The sequence below is a fragment of the Centruroides vittatus genome, unplaced genomic scaffold, assembly GCF_030686945.1.
Source record: "Centruroides vittatus isolate TY-2023 unplaced genomic scaffold, ASM3068694v2 scaffold_324, whole genome shotgun sequence".
In the NCBI taxonomy this organism is placed as follows: Eukaryota; Metazoa; Arthropoda; class Arachnida; order Scorpiones; family Buthidae; genus Centruroides; species Centruroides vittatus.
In genome coordinates this window covers 4,151,003-4,167,509 of record NW_027122701.1, presented here as the reverse complement: position 1 = coordinate 4,167,509, position 16,507 = coordinate 4,151,003, and the positions used below count along the sequence as shown (strand labels likewise).

Genomic DNA, 16,507 nt, shown 5'->3' with positions numbered 1-16,507 from the left:
AACAACATTTTATTTGGAAAGAAAACATGTTTCTGAACTCCATACTGCAATATTGAAAATGTGTGCAACAAAAAATTCATGTGTGGTAAATACTTCAGTATATAAGTGGGATCTTATTATTTTGGAGGTAGTAATCTCTAGTCCCCAAGGACTTTACTGATTCTATTTGAAAATAAATAAAACAGTTAAAATTAATATTTGGAAAATGATTTAATTTATAAACAGTCATATATTATATATTGTAGTGGTATCTCATATTTAGAATTCTAAATTTCACAAAAATTTGCTTTAAAGTTCAAACTGTGTGCATTGTGAAAAAAATGTGCTTGCTGCATAAACACCATCTGTTTGCACCCAAATCATCTCTTGCATTACATTCATATGTTTTCAGTGCTTATTTTTGCTTTATTTTTGGTGTTTGGTTACATATATTGTGTTATTTGCTAGTTTTTAACAATTTCTTCCTGCAAGTTTTGTTGACAGCTTATGTTAAGTAATAACAGCTATTGAAAATACACAAAAATTTTGTTCAACCCAATATAACCTTTACTTATTTAATCATGGCATCCAAGAAGAGTGTGGAAACAGCAAAATCTAAAAGGAAGGTTGTTGTATTGGTGATTGAGGTAAAAAGGGAACAAGAATGATAGACATGGTGGCTATGTGCATCATTCTTGTTCCTTTTTTACCTCAATCACCAATCTGGCAGCCATGTTTAAGATTCCAAAGTTCATGATGTACAATCAGTAAATGCAATCTTCATTTTATTATACAGTATTTACATATTTTATTTATTGTTTAAAAGTTTTAATTTATTACTAGGGCATTTAATTGTGTTATTTTTACCTTAATTATGTATATTTTCTGTTTTAAGTTTATTGAAATGGATATTGTTTAGGGATGGGTGAATGGATTAATTCACTTTCCATTATTTCTAATGTGGAAAAATTGATTCAGACTTTCAATGATTCAGAGTTGAAATGACGTCTGGGAATGAATTAATTCGAAGTATGAGGCACTATTGTGAACAACTAATTTTAAAATTGAGGTAATTTTATTTGAATTTTCAAACTTATAAAAGTGGAATAGAACACTATTATTCTACTAAAAAATCCAGCAAGTTGCATAACTTTCTAGTTAAAAAACATTAAGATGCATTAGCAAAAATTAAAATTGTGTGTGGTGCAATCTGTTATGCAATTTTATTTAAAAAACTTTCTATATTATTATTTATTATAAAATGGTGAAAGATCTGGGCTGTTGGAAGGCCAAGGAAGAACTTCTATGTTCTTTTCTGCAAGCCACTGTTTTGTTTTTCTACTTGTATGACATGTGGCCCCATCCTGCTGGAAAATGCAGGTTCTATTTGGATATACAGTAGAGAGTCGTTAATCTGAACCCCGGTAATCGGAATGATTTTCAGTCGGACTGTGTTGTGCTGAATCGAACGTTTTTGATACTAGATTTACTTCTAAAGTATAATTTTCATGTTTTTATATTCTTCAATATATTTATTTTGTTTGTACAAAATGAAGAAATAATTTTTAACGATATGATAGCCTCGATTATTATTATAAAAATTTTCGTTAGGCTTAAAATCGATGAAAATTCAACACGAAGTGACATGCAACAGAGAAAAATTTGAACATCGGACAGGTTAATATATTTTTTCGTACATAATCAGTAATCTGAACAAATCACTAATCTGAACAACCCCAGTTCCCAATTGATTCCGATTAACGACACTCTACTGTAGCTTTGTTATGGACAGAAGTAAATACTGTTGTAGAATGTTAATGTATTGCTCTGAAGCAAGTGTTCCATCAACAAATGTCAACTGACCCATACCACTGGCATTCATACACTCCCAAACCATGACACTGGCAGGAAACTTCACTGAGTGGTTTAACAACGATGGATCACTAGCTTGACTGGCAGATTGGATGACACGTTTGCTTTTCTCTGTTGCTGATAATTCAAAATTTGATTTATCAGACCACAGAATTACATGCTATTTTTGTTGAGACCAGGAAAGATGTTCTTTGGCTCAATGTACCCCCTATTTCCTCTTTTGATGTGCTGTTAGCAAATGTTTTTCACATGCTGCATAGAACTAGAAATGCATTTCTTGCAGTCTCCTGTGTGTTGTCAAAACAGATACATTCTTTCCAGTTGCATTATTTCATATTGTAATTACATCCAATGCTGTGATACCGTGGTTGTTTTTTTACGATTCTTTTCAAACTCCTATCAACTTTTGAAATTTTTTGTTGATGTCCAGCAGCTTTGTTAGGTATAACATGGCTGTGGTTAGTGTAATGAACAATAATCTGGTGCACTGTTGTCTTGCTTAGCATTAGCTCATTACTAATAGCTCTCTCAGACATGTCACGACTGTGTTTAGCAATGATAGCATTCCATAAATCTTCTGAAACAGCGTTTCTGCTGGTCAATGTAGACAAAATGCAAAGGTTCGTAAATAAAACTAAAAAAGCACCTTATGTGAAGCCCGAGCGATACTCGAGCTCAAGTGTTTTTGATATCATAAAAATGTCAAATCAAGGGAACAAGCTTTTGATTCTGAAGCTCGTAGAAATTGGAAGGATACTTTAAATCGGGAAATATTAAAGCTATTAATCGAGAGAAAAATGTTCTTTTTTTAACCTTAAAAGGAGATGCAGCGCTGATATTATGTATCAGACTTATAAGAATTCGAAACAATTGAATATGAGCAGAGGTTTCAAGTTGCGATTAAATTCCCTTGATCGGAATAAAACACAGTGTCGAATTTAAACCTTTCATAGCTCGAAACGGTCGGTTGTCTGCCTAGAGACAGGAAACCGACCAATCAGGAGCTGGAGATCCAGGGGAGAAAGATCTTATAAAAACCTGGATCTCAAGGGCAAAGCAGACTTTTCTCTGCCTTCCCTTGTGAAGACTTCTCCCAGCTTCTGTCCGTGTCAACCACTGTTCAGACTTTCCCCAGCTAACAACTATAATCAACTGTCCAGACTTTTCCCTGTCTCTACAAGTGGACACCATCCGATTGAACTTCGGGCTTTCACCATTCGTCACAACCTCCCACGGTCGAGCATCAACTGTCTGCCCCAGGGCCAACAACCGAACCATCAAGAGCCACCAGAAGACAAGACACGCAAGACACACTAGATTGTAAGACTTAGTGTAAATAAACGGGTTTGTTTGTCACTGCAGCTATTTGCCTCACTTTCCTTCACCCCACATACGATAAGTCCTGACATTTGGAAATCTCGAATTCGGCAACCTCACACTTATATCATTCAGAGGATCACTACAGGCTAAAATGAGGCTAAAATAATTGTTTCAGTTGTTTCAGAAATACTGCAATTGTAACATTATTTAAATGCAAATTATCAACTGGTCTGACACAGTGGTCTGTTTTTTGATGCCTGTGACTCAAGTTTGACTGGCTCAATTTTGTTAAATTTGCAAGATATCAAATTCATATTTAGCAAAAATAAAGATTAATTACTGTACATTTGTTTTAAATTATGTAAAACATTCATGCAATGAATTAAAGCTCCTTTTTTTAAAACCTATTTATTGGATGACATGTTAACTGCGGCCTGGTCTAAGTTCAATGGTGACTACTGTATATTGAGATCTGGCAACATAACAAAAAACAACAAAAATTGAGTAAGAATGCATTTGATTCAAGATTTTTTTTTCTTGTTTATCTATATCTTTGTTAAAATATTAATTATTGCTGAGTTTAAATATTAAATTAAATATGTTGCAGTATCAAATATTGTTAAGAAAAAAAAAACAAGAAAGTGTTTATTTTTGATGTCAGAATGAGACACCTGGCATCTGTGATAGGGTTGACTGTAAAATGAGTTTGAATTTTTTTAATTAAGGAGAGACTAAAGTCAATTCACAAATAATTTAGAAGACTATTTTTTGATGGTGTGTAATGAGTTTAAAAAAGAAGGAATATGAATTAATGAATAATGAAAAGATTAAAAAGTTAAAGGTGATGATAAAACTTTTAATGGCAGAGGAACGAAGCCAGAAAAATTGAGGATGATGGTGGTGATGCTGTCAACAGGGAAATTGAAGAATCATGTAGACCCTCAGAAAATAAATTATGTAGTCTTCGAGACTCTAATAGAAAAGCCTCTCTGATCAATGATGATTTCTTCTCAGACCTTGCTTTTACATTATTCAAAAATGAAATTGCCATTTGACTGCATGAGCATCTAAATTGAGGTCCTTTCAGTTTCATAAAATTGACAAGGACTTTAATTTAGATGCTCATGCAGTCAACTACATACAACTTTATACAGTAACAAAACAGTTTATTAAACTGGAAAAATTAGCATTTTTAGTCATATTTAATGACTTTCATCAAATTTGATGATTGAAAAATCAAATATTTACAATGGAAATAGAACAAATATTTAAATGCTAAATATAAGAGAGAATAAAATTCTGCATACCTGAAAGAGATTATATATCCATCATTTACATTGAGTCTTTCTCAACATTCTTCTATAGGACTGCTGACTTTTATTGAATATCTGTATTTAGGTATAAATAAATCTAAAGCAAGAGAATACTCTATAATTAATAAATGATTTTTTGTTTTTGCATTGTCTTCCTCTTCATATACTGGAGTTTCTGATTGTAATTCTTAATTTTCTTTTGTTGTTTATTGATATCTTGGGGAGAATACGATTGCCATATAGCATTGTCAAATATATCCATGTAATAAGGAATAACTTAACATTTATCACTGTTTCTAACCTGATAAATTTTTTTATTCTGAAAGGAAGTTATTTATTTATATTTAAATATTTTTGTAGATGGAGTACCAGCTGCAGCTAGCCAACATCTTTCAGAAGATACTACAAAAGAAGATGAGTTTGGTGCCAAAGATTATCGTTCTGTCATGCAATTACGGGTTGATCATAATTCTAGACCTTTGTGGGTGGTAAGTGTAAAATGATCAACAAAGATTGACAAATATAGAACAAAGAATGAAATTATGAATTAAATAGCTAAAGTAAATACAGTTTTCGGTTTCACTAACATGGTTTGGGAAATCCTCCATACAAAATTTCACAATTTTTAAGTGTAAACTTCATTATTTGACATTTTTTTAAATACAAATGAAGAATATTGAAATTTTCAATTTGTTTTGTGCCTTTAATCAGGTTTGCTTTAATAAAAAGTGATAGTGCAATTTTTTCTTCCTTGTCCTAGCTTTCCTATCAACCAGGTGTCATTGCTTTCAGACTAGCTTTTAAGACTGTCACTGTGTTTTGTTTTTATAGATTACTAAATACAAAGATTAAAGTTTGTTTAAACATTTTTAGGTAAGTGTTATTAACCTTTTTTTAACCGTAGATAAGTAATCATTCGTAAAAAGGATGAATGAAATACAGCATTATCTCAGTATTCAAACAGTTCCCAACTTAAAAAATTTGGTATTCAAACACAAATTCTGGAAAAAAAATTGTTTTGTCCTCAATTGAACAAATGCAAACCACTAGAACAAATTTTCAATTAATAACATTTTTATTTTGTCAGCCATAAAAAATTATAATAGAAATTAAAAAAATGAAGATGTTGCTGATATTTCTGATCAAGATCAACAAAAAAGCTCAGATGATAATACTTTCTAAAAAGAAAATGCCCTTGTTTAACTAAAATTAATATTAATGCATCAGTACTTTTGTGACTTTAAGTTAATTATTGATTGCTTTAATAAACATATTTCTCTTAGTAATGAAAAAGAATAGTCTACTTTTCTTAACTTTTGGAACCTAATCCTATGTTTTGCATTAGTCCTCTGTTTTGAATAGCATAGATTTTCATATCATGACATTTTTTGGAATGTAACTACCATATACGAGGAATACCTGTAATTATATTAAATAGATTTTACACTATTACTTTTCATAATTATTTAAATAGCAGCATTTAGTAAATTAATAAAAATTTGGAAAAAAAACTTTATAGATCTCTAACTCTCTACTGTATGTCTATCCTGAAAAAATTCTTCTACTATTAAAATTATCTTGAAGAGCTCTTTTACATGATTTGGGTCTAGACCAGATTTAAAACTGCAAAAGGTTGTGGTTCGTGGGATTTTTCCAGTTTTTGAACTGTGTTAGAGTGAAACTGTATTGTATGAAGGATATCTACTTTGATATTTGCTTAAACTGATAGCTTTAACCAACTGATAACAGTATACAGGGTAGATAAATAAGACTATGGGTAATGGAAATTTTGATTTTATTGACTCTGACATTAAGAAACAAGTTAAAGAAATTTAAAAAATGTATAACTTGATGAGTTATCAATATGTAATGCATCCAGTATTGTTTGCCTGCTGTAGTCTAATATTAGCTAGGATACAATTACAGTTAGAATTTTCTGCAACTTAAACTACTGTACTATGAGCAAATAACTATTAAAACAACATCTTAATTGCTGATTAAAACTCATTATATAGGATTATGCTGTCAGTCTCAATGCATGATTGCAAGTTACCAACTATATAATGAGCCTGATAGCAAGAAAAGACAGCTTAAAAATGCCCATTTACCTAAGGATAGTGATGATAACTGAATTGTGATTACAATAAGTAATGTGTTTGAAGTGAATTTTAAGTCATATTTTTGGAACTGTCTTATTTTCCTACTGTCTTGTCATCCTTGCTGACTGCTGTAGTACACAGAGATGAGGTATTTTCTTCAATAAAATTTGGTGAGTTTTTCTCTTGTATAAAATCTTTGTGAACTTATATCTTTAACCATTAACTTCTTTTTAGCCAAATCAAATTGGGTACTTTCAAATGGTACACCCTGTACCACTTGAAATTTATAATTTTGATAATAGTAAATAACTTACACAACATCTATTATTACAATAAGCAGAATCTACTGTATGTAGTAAAATTTTAATTTGTTAGATTATTTTACTAATTGAAATTATTATATTATTGTTAAAATCATTGTTTATATATAATTAAGTACACCAATCAAAACCTTGACAATCCAGTAAATTATTTAATGTAAATTTGACAAACATTTTCAATCTTACACAAGATCTGCTCTAAAGCAGATCACATGCTGACAGATCAACAACATTCTAAATTGGAATGCACAGAACTAATTTCAAGATTTTTTTAAAATATTGGAATAAAATATAAAGATATAAAAGATAAAATTGAATAAAGATTCAGTTGCCTATTAAGATCTATAAAATTTAAACAGATACAAATATAAGAATGAATTACATATAAATATAGCAAATATACTTTTTATATATAATATAAGAAATATTACATACACACAAATATATGTTTTGACAGGGTGTACCACTTGAAAGTACCCAATTTGATTTGGCTAAAAAGAAGTTAATTGTTAAAGATATAAGTTCACAAAGATTTTATATAAGAGAAAAACTCACCAAATTTTATTGAAGAAAACACCTCATCTCTGTGTACTCCAGCAGTCAGTGAGGATGACAAGACAGTAGGCAATTTCCTGCTATGTACAGTACACTGCATCATGTCCTGTCTCACTGTGGCAATGGCTGCAGTGATGCTCTCCCACAGATCCTGAAGGTCTCTGGCTGAAGTTGCATACACCATATCTTTCACATAACTCCACAGAAAAAAAATCTAAGAGTGTCAGATTGTGAGATCTTGGAGGCTACACTATTGGTCATACCAAACCATGACGTATGTTTTATTCTGTGATAAAGCCATGACTGGACAATAATACTCAAGATTGACTTCTGCACCATATTGCAGTATGAAAGAAATATTTTGGGCCTTCACACATCACATCAATAGGCATGACACTCTACTGGAGCTATAGCATATAGAGGAAGTAGCAGTTGAACACGACTACGGAAGAAGCATGGTATGTAGTTTAGCCCATGCCTAAGTCAACCAATTCACCACACATAACCAACACCCAGTCTACTTCTAATAGAGGCCAACAATGCATCACAGGCTCAAGGTGCACCATTGCACAGTTCAATCATCATTTGAACTCCATATACAAAGATATTGCAGACCAGAGATCCAGTACAATTTACAAGCTGCTATGCAATGCAAAAGATAAAATAGATCAAAGCAGAGCACCAGGAGTGTACTCTATTCCTCTTAGGGATGATAAATTTTAAAGGGACTTAGTATATATTGGCTCAACCATTCATTCAACATGTAAAAGGATATGCGAACATCAATACGACCTTGTGAACAGCATACTTACCACCACCCTGTTCACATACACCTCTGACCTGGAAGTACTGTACATGCTGACCAGACTAATTAAACAAGCCTTTCAAACAGATCACATTCATAGCCTGGAGTCTTGGGAAATTTATAAAGTCAACTTGAAAGGAAACTGTATTAACTTTAAAGACTGTGAGATGGTGGCGCATGCGTGGAAGTACCTGTACGAGAAATTCGAATGAAGTCAATCAACTACACAAATTTGATATATTCAAAGTTTAAAGTTGAGCATCATCGTTTTAACGTTCCAATTTTTGGAAGTCAGTTTAGTTAAATACCTGAGGCAGGCCTTGGTGAAGACCAAAAACGTTCAGAAACTATGTTAAAGTTCAATTATTGGTTAAAAAAGGTTTTGTTTGTGATTGTTTATTTACTCACCCCAGTAAGTTTCAGAAGACTTATATTTACAGAGTTCTTCCACCTGATGCCACTTGTTTTTATATATCTTAAACCATTCATTTTTTATGGCAGATTGGGTACTTTCAAGTGGAACATTCTGTATATTTGTGTATATTTATGTGTAATAATTATAACAATTTGAAAAGTAATACTCAAACAGTTTCAAAAAAATATTTGTTTATATATTTACTAGGCACCTGATGGTCATATTTTCTTAGAATCATTTTCCCCTGTTTATAAGCATGCACATGATTTTCTTATTGCTATTTCTGAGGTAAGTTTTGTTTTATGTTAATATTTACTAGTCTAAAAAATTCAAATAGTTGTAAAATGAAAATATTTATATTTTTATTGAAATTATATTGAGAATTAAATTATACATTGTAGTTTATACTAGAGCTGATCACAATATTATAGTTTGTTGGGAATGTCATGCTCAGCTGGTGCCAAGTGCTATGCCAGACTAAAGTCAGAGTAGCTACCCAAACAAGTGTAACATTAAGCTGTGTTGTTGGTATGTGTGTCAACATCTAGAAACTTCCTAACAATGTGACATGTGCTCAATATTGCAGCTTTCTATAGTGCCATGTAGATGTTATATTAAGGTTAACATTTCTAGAATTCTGTGTAATGTATGTGGTATAACACCAATAGATGAGAGGATAACAGATACAACAAATACCTTATCCATCCTCTACATCTGTCTTATTTCTTGAGTAAGTGGAGTGTACTTGTTGATTTTTTTCAGTGTGAGCATTTTTTGTGTTTAGAATGGAGATATCATATAGGCGATCATACTGTATTTGTCAATGAGAGTGATGTCAGGTCTAGTGTGATGAATTGTTTTATGTGATTATGGCTCTGTTGTAGTACATTTTGTGTGTCATTTTCTAATACTGCCTGTGATATATTTGTAGTATGGTACCTGGATGTTTAATAATCTGTGTGCGCAAGCTTTTGCTGTATTATGTTTGCTTCTTGATTATGCCTATGTAAATAGTCTATTCTAAGAGCTTGCAACCAGAAGTTATATGTTGTATTGTTTCTGGTAGAATATGTCATTTTCTGCATGAGTCATTTATGAGTGATGTATCCTTCAGGATGTGTTTTCTGTAGTTTTTAGTGTTTATGATCTGATCTTGAATGGCAACCATAAAACCTGCAGTCTCTTCAGACAGCTCTTAGTCAGCCATTAGTTTGATGCAGTTTTGTGAACACAGTCCTGAGGTAGGTCATGGGCATGCTTGCCATGAAGTGCTTTTTGGGCCCACAGCTGTTTATAGTGGTGTCTGTTATTTATGTGTTGAGCTATGTCAAAGTGCTCAAGTTTAAAGGTGTGTGGTTACTGTCTGCCTGAGTTATAGCTTTATGTAATCTTAGTGTTTCTTTTTTATTGTGGAAAATCTGAGTGTCAGAATTTGTTTGTAGTGCAGGTGAACTATATTAGTAAGGTCACAGCCACCTTTTTTACAAAAAAGAGTTAGTCTTTCTATGGATGATTTTGGGTGATATTGTTTGTTTAGTAAGTGGTGGTATTTTTCTTTGGAGTTGCTTGAGATCTGTGTGTGTCCACTATATAATTCCAAAGATATAAGTGAGTACAGGGACATATGTATTAACAAGCTTTAATAGTATGTTTTGCATTTAGGTGTGTTCTTAGTACTGCTTGTAATCTGTTTTAGTATTTCAGTGTTAATTTTTGTTTAATTTGTGCATGTAAGTTTGGCCTGTTGGAATCCTAAATATTTGTAAGATTTTCCTTCTTCTATACACTTAATAATATCTTGACGTCTGAATACAAAGTCTCCTTTCTTCAGAAGTCCTTTTTCAATTTGTTCAATCATTTAATTAGCCAGATTATAGCCTGATTTTTCAGGCAATTATTGGTTACTTCATTATACACATCGAGCTTTAAGATGTTTATTATTTATATATTTATTATTAATATCTTTTTAAATTAGATCATTTCAATTGTTTTGTATAATATTTAAAAAAAATTATGAATAATGTATTTTTACTTTCTATTTCAACTTTTTTTTCAACTGTTTTTATTTATTTATAAAATATGGTCTATAAGTTGTTGAAGGAGCAATTAAAAGAATGAAAAATGTATGAGGTGTAATTCAATAAAAGTTTCAAGAATTACTTTTTAAAAATAAATGAATGCATGTATTGCCACATAGGATGAACTTTCTTCAAAGCAGTCCTCTTGATATGTAATACACTTTTCTCAGCATTTCTGGAGCTGCTAGAACACTGATTTTAGAATGGCCTTTAGCAACCTTGTTGCATTTTTTTCTATGGCTTTCACATCTTTAAACTTTTCCCTTCAACACAGTTTTCCTTTTTGCAAAAAGAAAACAAGTCAATGGGAGCTAAATCTGGCAAATACCGAGGATGTTCAACCAATGGGACATTGTATTTGTCTATTACTGGTTCAAATACTAGGACATCATGCTTATGACATAGCACAATGTTATATTGAAGAAACCATGGCTTGGACTGCCATTTTTCTGATTCAATGCTGCTCAACCAGAATTGTGTGTGAAATAGGGAAAATGGCCACTTTTGTAGCCATTTTCCCTATTTCACACACAATTTGATTGGCACATGTTTCTCCTGTAGGCCCAACATTTTGGATGCAACACTACACAGATAGTTTCCCTTCTTTCCACTTCCCTACACTGCACATGAGCCACTAAGGTGACATCTGGTACACAAGCACCCTAATATATAGACTTGTTTGTGTGCATGCCAAAATTGCCAAATCTATGATGCAAATTTTTTTCATGTGCCAACTGAAATTTTCTGCAAAAGATATGATGGATGTACTTGGGCAGAACATGTCTAGCTATTGACTAACAACAAGATTATGAACTGAGCAGCACTGAAATGTGGATTTAAATTCTTCATTTTTCTCTAAAAGAATAAGTAGGCATAATCTCTATTTATTCTGTTGCTATCAATACCGCAATAGTTATCCAGAATGAATCCAATATCATTACTAAATTGAATGGCACAACTTATGCCATGTAATGTTATCAAATGGAATTTACATATTACAAAACATAAAAATATAATCAGCAAAATTATTAAAAAGTTGAACCAAAAAAATCAAAGTTAATTCATTTTAAAAAGTCATTCGGATCAATATTTTAGTCTTTGAATTCTTCAAAGGGTGGTAACAGTTTCATGTCATTAGTGTCATTATTGGAGTTATCAGCAGCTTAGTTTAAAAAATGCTTTTTGTCCATATAATAATTGTTTAAATAAATTAACTTGTATGGTTTAAAATTCGGACTTATTAACTAAAGGTTACAGATAAATTTTTCAGCCAATTACTTTATATTTTACCATAAATACTTGCATATATAACTCAAGTAATTGACTGAAAAATTGATCTGTAGACTCATTAACTGAAGTTGACTGCTGGTTTAATAAGTCCAAATTTTAAACCATACTAGAGTTCATTCTTTTAAACAATTATCAGGAGCTGTAGAGGACCTGGGTAAGGAAAATGACTGTGAAGAAATGGAAGTACTTGTAGAGGTAGGAGTCTTGAATGTAGTCTTGGAAGAATCTTGTTAGTGTGATATGCTTTGTAAGTTTTTGTTTTTTTTCATAAATTTTACAATAGCATCATAAAAGTTCATTTATTTGCTGTTCCATTTTTGTGAACTCTTCAACATTCAGATTCATACCCTCTTGTTCTAATATAGCTGCATTCAATTTTGAGAACACACCAGCTAACCCCTGTATAGTACAGTGAATTTATTTTCAGCTTCTTTCTTCTTCTTCCTTCTCTTCTAAGCACTGCTAAGCTACCAACTCTGTTGCCCTTCATTTGATTCTTGGCATTTTCTCCAGGCGAAGTCATGCTCTTTCTTTTTACCGACATCTTGTAATATAGGATGTACTGTACAATAAAGTACACATTTATAAACAAAATATATAGTCTTAGAGATTGCAAATGCTTTGTGTAGTAAATTCTGACTGACTGTGGGAACAAGACTAAGATTACAAAATGGGATTTCCAAGACTCAGACTGAGAAAGAAGAATCTACTTGGGGGAAAGCTGGTCGTAAGTCCAAGTGGTCATTAAGTGAGGAGTGGCTATCTATATTTTTTATTTGTTCATTTATGTTATGTTCATCTTTTTTCAAACCAGGGTGATAGCAGATATTCTTTTAAATAGTTGTTGACTAACAGAAATTAAACAATTAATTTCATTAATAATAAATTTTTTGTTTTCTAATTGAAAATTTTTGTATTTTTAGCCTGTATGTAGACCTGAACATATCCATGAATATCAGTTAACAGCATATTCTCTTTATGCTGCAGTTTCTGTTGGTTTACAAACAAATGATATTATAGAGTACTTGGGAAGACTTAGTAAAACAAGTATTCCAGAAGGTGTTGTTGAATTTATTAAGGTAAGATAACTAATTTCTAACTATGCATATCAGTGTGTAAGATATTCCTGAATAAAGAGTGATGACAAAGATGCCCAGTGTCTGTCTATGCACCTAGTTGTGACAGAAAAAACAAATAAAAGACAACACAATTTCAGAATAAGCAATAAGTATTTTTATTTATAACTAGGGCTGTGGAGTTGTGTAAAAATCTACCGATTCCACCTTTGCCTTACCATTTGACTTTGACCAGGGGTAGACTTATTAACAAAATAGGCTTGGAAATTCTGATGTCATCATGTGACCTTAGAATAAAAACTTCAATAAATAGAGTTCTAATAAAGATAAAATGTAGAAACTTTTTATTTTAAAACTAAGACTCTTCTAAGAATGACATAGTCAATATAAATATGTATTTGATAATTTTTACTTTCTTGTTATATATAACAGAAGGAAAGTGTAGCGACAGAAAACAACTCCCCAAATTTTTACATTGACTCCTTGAAATGTCGAGATATGCAAGATATTCAGGGTTTTTTTTCTGTTGTATGGATGTTAGACTGTATGTGGGGGGGGGCACAGTTTTGTTCACACTGTTTGAAGCTTAATAACTTCTGTGATTTTTGAGTTGAATGGTTAACACAGGAGTTAAGCTTCAAAGTGGTTGAACTAAATTGTGCCTCCACACATTCTAAAATCCATGCATACAGAAAAAACAAATGTTTTTGCACTTCTCTATGTTTCAAGGCTTCCCGAGTCCAAAAGAGTAAAAATCTGAGTGTGTCATTTTTTGACTGATTGTCATTCTTTTCCTTTGTTATAGGCATCATATACTGTGTAATAGCTGGAAAAGTAATAATGACGATGATTCTGATTACTTTTTTTGAAATACAAAATAAAATGATTTTAAAAAATTAATTAACTATTAAAATTTGACACATCTACTTAATATATAAAACCATATTTATTGACTTGTTTGATGATGGCAATGGTATTTGGTAAGCATGTATAAATAAAAACAGTAAATACATTCGTACACAAATTAGTTTAATAAAAATGTTGTACATAATATACAAGTATATTAGGTAATATATAATCCACCTATACACACTGGGGTGAAACCACTGTATCTTCTTGAAAACCTTTTAACCGGTGCTATTTGCTCAAAGTTCGTACGCAAACGTTTTCGGTTCCCTCACTGGGTCCTTTCTCAAGCTATACTCTCTTTTTTCGACCGTTATATCGAAGATTAAAGTGGATAATCTTCGATATAACGGTCGAAAAAAGAGAGTATAGCTTGAGAAAGGACCCAGTGAGGGAACCGAAAACGTTTGCGTACGAACTTTGAGCAAATAGCACCGGTTAAAAGGTTTTCAAGAAGATACAGTGGTTTAATATATAAGTATGCACATACATTAAACAGTCAAGAATAAGAAATATAACATTTAGGGTAAATAAAAAGGTTGTTTATTTTGCCATGTTGATTAATTTATTATTTTCCATCTCTGTTATAACTGAATTACTTCTTTAAAAAATATAGTTTCTATTAAGTCAGCATTCATGGAAGTTTTTAAATCAGATTTAATAATAGCAGAAAATAAATGCTCTACTGAAACTTGGGTTGCTGGCAATGCTGTATCTTGGATATGTCTGGATAGTGCAGTATTGCTGTTTTAACATCCAATTTTGAAGAATGGTGAATGTGATTTACTTTTTCCATTGCATTGTAAAAATTATTATTAAATTTTGTAAGATTTCCTTTTCTGTCTGTGTTCATATTAGAACTCAAGCTTAATTTTGAGAGTAGAGATGAGTTTTATAAAGCTACACAACAATTAATGCCGAATATCATTGGGCTAGAAACAGCTATAATATTAATAAATTATGAGACAATTTGGCACTAGAGTTAGTAAGTTTAGTAAGAGATGGCGCCTAACGCCAAGCTCTAGTGCCAAATTGTCTTATTAATTATTTATTTATTATAGCCAACTCTAGCCCGATAATTCAGCTCTTGGGGATGTATAGCTTTGTAACGGGTTAGTCGTTATTTATTTATATTTATACGCCTTGCCGGGGTTGCGATGGCCGGTTGAGTGCCTTGGGAGGACGTGGGCACTTGATGTGTCCCCAGACGGCATTGTAATGACCGTCGATGGTCGTCGTGTTAGCTTATATATACTGGAGGAGGCAATCGGACTGAAGGTCCGGGTAGCGTAACTGGTAACGTGTCTGCACGGATAGCAGAAGTTGCGGGTTCGAGTCCCGCTTCGGGCCGATTTCTTTTCCTCCAGTTCCAAATTATTAAAATTATTTATTTAATTTAATTATAATTATTAAGTTTAGTAAGAGATGATGTCTAACGCCAAGCTCTAGTGCCAAATTGTCTTATTAATTATTTATTTATTATAGCCAACTCTAGCCCGATAATTCGGCTCTTGGGGATGTATAGCTAGAGTTAGACATTGCCTAACGTCTAACTCTAGTGCCAAATTGTCTCATAGTGCCATCTCGATAAATTTAATAATTATAATTGTGTTATACTTGGTTGGTGTGTAGCTTTATAATATATTGGGTTTAGTGATGATGTTTGAGTTTTATTGAAAAAAATTGTGAATGCTAATAATGAGTAAAATAGTCATTAAGTCCGACCACACTGGCGATATGACACACGACTCCTCCTATGTCTTCATCTTGTCGACCTTTAATTAAGAACCCAAATTTAATAGTATTAATACCACTTTTATACACAAATCTATAGTGGCAAATTTCGTTTTTTAAACTTTATCCATTCTGAGATATTAAACAATATCTCAGAACAGAATAAAGAAATTAAACAAATTAGATGTCAACACCACACAAATTTTTCCCCCTTAATTAACACTTTTTGGGTTCAGGAGGTCTCCAGATGTGTAGATTTGCAAAGAACTGAGGGTCAAATTTGACACAATTCCAATACTTTTCCGTTTTATATACATAACAAGTGGGAAGGTAAAAAGGAGTCAGAGTCGGTGGATTTTTGACGACTTCGACTAAAACACCAAAACTCCACAACTTCAATTCCACAGCCCTGTTTATAACTTTTTTTTTTTTAAGACCCCATTTTCAACAAAAAGCCGGAAAACAAAGATTTAAAAAGTTCATTTAAAGAAAAATTTTATTTTCAGAACAGATATTTTGCAGAAATCTCATACCAAAAAAGGTATATTTTCCCAGGTTTTAGACTATAAAATATTCATCATGACATTTAATGATATTTTCCATCAATTGGAATAAATTAGTGCATATTAATTAAAATTTTCGTGTTCAGAAGAAACTAAATTAGGGCTATGGTGGAGTCATCCTTTATTTTAAGGTGCTCATCTATCTACATCACATGCAAAAAGTTGTTAAAAAATCTCTGGTA

General features: G+C 31.9%; 1 protein-coding gene across 1 annotated transcript in view; it reads left to right on the top strand.

The window, feature by feature from the left end:
• Positions 1–16,507, top strand: part of hay (ATP-dependent DNA helicase hay) — a 49,104-nt gene that overhangs the window by 15,941 nt on the left and 16,656 nt on the right. Inside the window, exons 3-5 of the mRNA XM_067286129.1 lie at positions 4,845–4,972; positions 8,886–8,966; positions 12,970–13,125. Of these exons, the coding sequence (XP_067142230.1) occupies positions 4,845–4,972; positions 8,886–8,966; positions 12,970–13,125 (365 nt within the window). The remainder of the gene's footprint in view (positions 1–4,844; positions 4,973–8,885; positions 8,967–12,969; positions 13,126–16,507) is intronic.